At 35.4% G+C, this 6,618-nt stretch overlaps 1 protein-coding gene across 1 annotated transcript; it reads left to right on the plus strand.

Moving 5' to 3' along the window:
• Positions 1-2,249: 2,249 nt before the first annotated feature.
• Positions 2,250-2,884, plus strand: LOC107625304 (mitochondrial import receptor subunit TOM9-2). The gene has a single exon (XM_016327912.3). It carries the CDS (start codon positions 2,363-2,365, stop codon positions 2,663-2,665), a length of 303 nt encoding a protein of 100 aa, XP_016183398.1. The 5' UTR covers positions 2,250-2,362; the 3' UTR covers positions 2,666-2,884.
• The last annotated feature ends 3,734 nt before the right edge of the window (positions 2,885-6,618 follow it).

Below are 6,618 nucleotides of genomic sequence, written 5' to 3' on the forward strand. Positions count from 1 at the left end.
AGCCATAAAACATTAATCAACTCTATGCACGTATTTGCTAAACTTTTAAAGAATTATAAATTTATAAAACAAACATCCCCTACCTCGATTAGTCAAAATTCGTAGAAATTAAAAAATTGAAAACCTCGTAGCAGCTGCATCATGATTCACAATCGAAGCATCCTCAGTTAGCGAAGAAGAATGGCGAGCAAAAGAAATAACCATAGATGTAGCAGTTCTGGGTAACAAACAGAATCAAACACGACAATGAAGGTAAAAAGGGACATTATACACGATTAGAATATAATTAGTAATGGAGTATTGCGGTAAATTAAAACAAAACCAAATAATCTCACCACAAAAGACAATGTAGGATGGTGCAATAGTAGCCCCGACAGCCACCTACAATAATAGTGGCGGCCGACCAACTCATGATGACAGAACGGCAACCACAACAACACCGTGCAATTCGTCGGCGATCATGGCAATGGCAGAGAACGCCTTTCTCTCTCCCATTCGCTCCCTTCTTCTATGCCTTGTTTGGCATCGATGGTAGCTTTAACAGGGACAGTGACGGTCTTGATGGTGACGGCTTGATGGTGACAAAGACAACCCCTACTCGCTCTTCTCTGTTGGATTCTCTCTCTGCAAACTCTTTCTCTCTCTTTAAAGTACCTCTCTCTGCACAATGTTTGGCGGTGGTTGGAAACTCCAATATAATCAACTCTGGGGGCGACAACGGCGATGGCTTGGCAATGACAGAAACGGTCCTTCCTTCCTTTATTGTGTCGCGTCTCTCTCTCTCTCTCTCTCCCCACACACACACACATATACCTTTGTTTTTATCTCTCTCTTTTTCGACTTCTCTCAACCACAGTGATGGCGGTGGCAATGACTCCCATCGACGCTATCTCTCCTTTCCCCTCTCCTTTCCTTTCATCTTCTTCCTTTTTCCTCTGTTTCCTCTCTATCATTTCTCTTTCTCTTTCTCTCTTTTGTGCGGGTGTGAGAGTGAGATAGTGAGAGTGTGTGTGAAGATGATGAATGCTCTCTCTCTCTCTCTCTCTCTCTCTCTCTCTCTCTCTCTCTCTCTCCACACACACATATACCTTTGTTTTTATCTCTCTCTTTTTCGACTTCTCTCAACCACGGTGATGGCGGTGGCAATGACTCCCATCGACGCTATCTCTCCTTTCCCCTCTCCTTTTCTTTCGTCTTCTTCCTCTTTCCTCTGTTTTCCTCTCGATCATTTCTCTTTCTCTTTCTCTCTTTTGTGCGGGGTGTGGGAGTGAGATAGCGAGAGTGTGTGTGAAGATGATGAATGCTGGATGAGATATGTGAAAAAATGTGTGTAGATAAAATTAGGGTTAGTGTTAAAAAAAGGAGTAAGGGTAAAATCGATATTTTGATAAAATTGAAAGGTAGGATAGTAATTGAAAACTAAATGTAATCTATTAAAATAACTTTATGAACACTATTTATTTATCAACTTATTAATTGATTTTAAATAAATACTCTAATTTAAAATTAGAGATAATCTAATTAGTTTTCTTTTAATTCATAAAATTAAACTAAAAATTCTAATTATTCAAATTAAATTATCCAATTCTATTTTATTTTTTAATTACTAAATCTTTAAATTTTAAAAAAGAAAATACCAAATTATCATAAAATTTATGAGTTCAAAATAATTTCGAACTCAAAGTATCATCAATTTGACTTAAATATTTTTAGTAAAATAATTTCTTGAATATAAAATCTTAAACAAATATAATAAATCATAAATAATTAATTATTTTAATTTTTAAATACTCAGTCTTACAACAAAACCACTCGCATTTAAACTTTTTTTTATTTTAAGCAAGTAGTACAAAAAATATTAAGTACGTAGTTTAAATGCTCGAAGTTCACTTATAAACCCATAAAAAATAAAAATGCACCACCTTTGTTTGCAAATTTATATTTTTTCAATTTAAATTTTTATCTATATTTTGTAAAGTTTTTAATTTATCATTAATATTAAATTCATCTTCTCTTTTAAGTATATTTATTTTGTGTTTATAGACTAACAAAAATAATCACAAATGAAAATTTAAAGGTCAATATCCTTAATTTCTTATATATTATATTTATTTTATTATATTAAAAAAATTGAAATTAAAATTTCCTTCCGCGGATGTACATCCTTATATATTATATTTATTTTTTTATTTAGAAAAATTCATATATGTAAATTTTTTTTAAGTGAATCAATAAACCCCACCGCCCCTTAAAAGGATTATTACTAAACCCTCGCAAAGAGAAGAGCGGAGCCGGCACTTGTTTTTCTCACAGCCACACAACATTTCGGAACCCTCTTCCTTTTTTCATTTCACTTTACAACATGGCCAAGCAGGGCAAGAAGCGCTTCTCCATCACCGCCGCTGGCGAGGAGTCCGGCGTCCTCTCAAGGGTGTCCCAGTCGCCGGCCGTACGTCGCACTAAGCAGGCTGCCTCGGATGCCGCCTTTGTTGCGAAGAAGCTCCTCCGCAGCACTGGCAAGGCCGCCTGGATCGCCGGAACCACGTTCTTGGTCCTTGTTGTGCCTCTCGTCGTCGCCATGGATCGCGAGCAGCAGATCAACGAGCTTGAGTCTCATCAGGCTAGCATCCTTGGAACCCCTCCTCCTGCACTTCAGAAATCTTAATAGATTCCGATGATTCTTGAAAGTTCCTCCGGTTGACAGGTTTTAGGGTTTGGTTTGTTTATTTATTTTCTAATTCTTGATTTGAATTTTTTATCTTATTGTTTTAGGGGTGTGTGTTTGATGCTGGAATCTGGATGTTTGGAACTTGGGTTTTGGTGTATGACTGTATGAGCATAATCCTGTTAACTAGTTAAATCGGAAATAGCATATTTGATGATATCAATATTTTATATGAAAAATGTAAAAGAGGTTCATTCTGTTTGTAGGTTCTTGTTATGTTGTTTATATGCAATGGATATTCCAGTGGAGGGGATTGAGGCTTTATTTTCTTTTGAAAAATAACGGAAAAAATTAGGAGAATTTTATTTTATTTATTTTAATTTTAAATGTTAATTTTAGTTTATGTGGAATTTGGTTGGGAATATCACTAGTGGTCTAGTGCCAAAGGAATTTGGTGTTTAAGATGAATTTGTGAACGTATTGAATGACTGTTGGATTTACATACCAACGGTAGTTTTAGTCAAAAGAATGGCTTCAAACATATGACTGTTCTGTGTTATTCTAGTTTGCATATGTTTTCCGCATAATTCCATCAGTGAGTATCTTTCTTGCCTAACTAAAAGCTCGGTGTGGGACTAAGATTCAGTTTGAATAAATAATTTAATTAAATTATTTTTTAAAAAATAATTTAAATAATAAATAGTTATATTAAAAGTAGTTTATAAATAAATTATTTTATATTTAAATTTGTAATTATAAAAATATTTATTTTATAGAAATGTGATAAAAAATAGTAGTATTATTAGAAAAGTCAACAAAGGATATTGAAGAACAAGATACATAGATGTACTACTTTTATCCTTTACAACATTCTTGATGTTGTCTCAATTATTATATCCCTATTAACCCTGCTCTCAATAATATTTCCAACAATCAGTGTAGCAATTTTAGATGCCGTTGGCAGATTATATGTCCTTGCATCAGTATTTTCTTTGATTATTAATTGTAACTTAACATCAGCGGAGCCATCAACTTAATATCTATTTCGGGCTGAACGAAATGCCTTTGCTAGGACATTATTTTCATCCATCATGACTTTTAAGGGGGAAATAATTTCAGTTTCTATCAATTCTGCACTAATGTTTGATCTGTTAATAAATAAATAATATATAAGAATTTCAATTTATTTGTTAAGTATCAAGAAGATTGCATGAAAATTTAACTCTTAATAATATATTACAATAAATTAACGTTTTAGATAAAGTTAGAAAATAGATGAATTACACGCGTGAGTCGAACAATTACCTAAATGATTTCATGCGGTTTGTAATCTCATTCTCAGTATCATAAATGTATAGTTGGGCAAAATTTTGGCTTCTCACTTTCTGGTGGAAGTAAACTGCCAATACGGTGATAATTTTGACCTCCAATGCGAAAGATAGGAAGTGTACCACCTTTGTTTATCGAATGGTCAACTCTTCCTACCGTAGAAGTGAATGCAAACATTCCATTGAAAGCCCTTATGTTTTTAAGGAAGTATTTGCTTTTTTCGTCCGTTCCACTATGTAATTCTTGTAGCGTTTGAGGTGGATGCTTCAAGAAAGGCAATTCAACCTTTTCTTCCATACAACATAAAGAAAATATAGGATTGGAGCTACCTCTTGACTTTTCCAAGCAATCATCTAGCCACATCAAGGTCTGACAGTATGGACATCAGTATATGGGATCTCCAAGATCCAATGTATCTAAATAATAATTACAATAGTTAATTGTCCAAAATTCAGGAGATTTAAAAATAAAAAAGAGAATACATCAATACCTTCTTCATCTATTAGTTTAAGACCATTGATGAACGGATATTTTATACACTTTTTGCCATCATTTTCATATAGTTTTTATTATGTTTTATTTAAGTTTTATCATATTTTCATAGGTTTTAGTGAAAAATTTATATTTTTGGATTCTACTTTGAGTTTGTGTGTTTTATGGTGATTTCAGGTATTTTCTGGCTGAAATTGAGGAGCTTGAGCAAAAGTTTGATTCAGAAGCAGAGAAAGGACTGCAGATGCTATCAGGATCTGACCTCCGTGCACTCGAAAGAGCTTTTTTGGAGTTACAGAAGTCTAAATGGCGCGCACTCAATGGCTATGGAAAGCTAACATTCAGGGATTTCCAGAAATATATAATATTCCATACTTTGTTTCGAAAATGAAGGCTCAAAACTGGCGTTCAACGCCAGACACCAGCCCCACTCCTGGCATCCAGTGCCCACAAGGGAGCAACTAGAGTTCAACGCCCAAAAGGGGGTCCCTAGCCAGCGTTCAACGCCCCTAAGGGACACTAGCATGTGGGAGACACTCAAGCTCAGCCCAAACACTCACCAAGTGGGCTCCAAAAGTGGATTTTCGCACTAATAGACTAGTTTATCATATTTCTTTAATCCTGAGTTACTAGATGATGACAAGTCATCTTAGCCTAGTTTCACTAGCCTTTTTCTTTGTTTTTATTAGATTTTATGCACTTTCTTGCATTCTAAGAAAGTAATTTGGATTAAAAATGCATGACTTCTTTGAATCAATCAACCACCATGTAAGTGATGTTAAATCATGAGGTTTAAGCTAAATTTAATTGAATTTTAATGATTTATAAACCTTGTGAATTTAGTGATACTTTGATTGGTTGTTTGATTACTTGTAGGTGAAGAAAGAAGAAAAGAAGAAAAGCGTGGCATAAGAAACGTTCCAAAGGAAGCCACAAGCGTGCTCAAGAGAGAAAAAGCATGTCAAAAATCAAGGAAGAATGGAAGCTAAGTTGGAAAAGTTAACTGAGCACTAAAGAAAGCAAGGAAATGGCATAAAGCTCAGTTAACTAAGTGAGCTTTATCGAGGGCTCTCAAAAATTAATTCAAAGATGAAATTCCATGAGTGAAGCCACCAAGATTCGAACCAAGGACCAAGGAGAAGGCAAGGAACGTTCCTCACAAAAGAATTCAAGAAGAAATAGCCAAAATGCATCCTCCATGGTTCGAACTTGGAACCACACGCTACTCCTTGCAAGGGAATTTGAGAATAAATAGCTAGAATGCTTCCTCCAGGACTTGAACTTGGGTATTCTTTGAAACATAAGGAAGGAGTGCCACCAAGCTTGCAAGGAAATACAAGGAAAATAGCTTTATTGCTTCCTCCAAGTTTCGAACTTGGGTATTCTTGGAAACTTAAGGAGGAGTGCCCACTCATCCAAGGAAATTAGCTCCAAAGATTTCCTCCACTTCCTCCACCAAGTGTTGAACCTGGGACCTTGAGGCCACAAGCAAAGGCGCTACAAGGGAAGCTAAGTTGGAAATTCCAACTTAGCATTGCTTCTCCCATCCTTCCCCACATTTTGGCGCACCAAGAAGGAAACCATGCGCATCATGACACGGGCAGCACCAAATTGGCGCAACAAAGCTCAACACAAGGAAAGCTCAGTTGGTTTTTCCAACTGAGCATTGAACTTTCACACTTTGGCACACCAAGGAAGGCTTGCACACCACACTTGACACGGATAGAGCATGCTTGAAAGCTAAGTTAGATTTTCCAACTGAGCTTTCCCCTGGAGGTGCAAATTGGGCTAGGAATTGGATTAAAAATCCAATTTAATTCATTTCTTCACCAAATCAAAAGCCCACCCAAATTCCAAAATCCAAGAATAGAAAGTGTATAAATAGGAATTAGTTTGATGTAAATAGGAGAGCTACTTTTTACTTTGAATTTTCCTTTTAATTGTCATTTTCATTTTTGAGTTTTTACTTTGAATTCTCTGAGAACTTGGAAGGGGAATTGCTCTCTCTTCTTCTTGGTTCTTGCTTGAGCACTCTTTTATTTTCTTGCTTTGGATCTTGGGTGAAGAATTGAAGAACTTCTGTTTCAATCTCACTTTGAGATCTCTTGTTTACTTTCTCTGCATAATTAAAT

This window comes from Arachis ipaensis, chromosome B2 (genome assembly GCF_059453495.1).
Source record: "Arachis ipaensis isolate K30076 ecotype BB chromosome B2, ASM5945349v1, whole genome shotgun sequence".
Taxonomy (NCBI): Eukaryota; Viridiplantae; Streptophyta; class Magnoliopsida; order Fabales; family Fabaceae; genus Arachis; species Arachis ipaensis.

Coding starts and splice junctions, on each gene's coding strand:
- LOC107625304 (XM_016327912.3), top strand. CDS start 2,363: ATGGCCAAGCAGGGCAAGAAGCGCTTCTCCATCACCGCCGCTGGCGAG.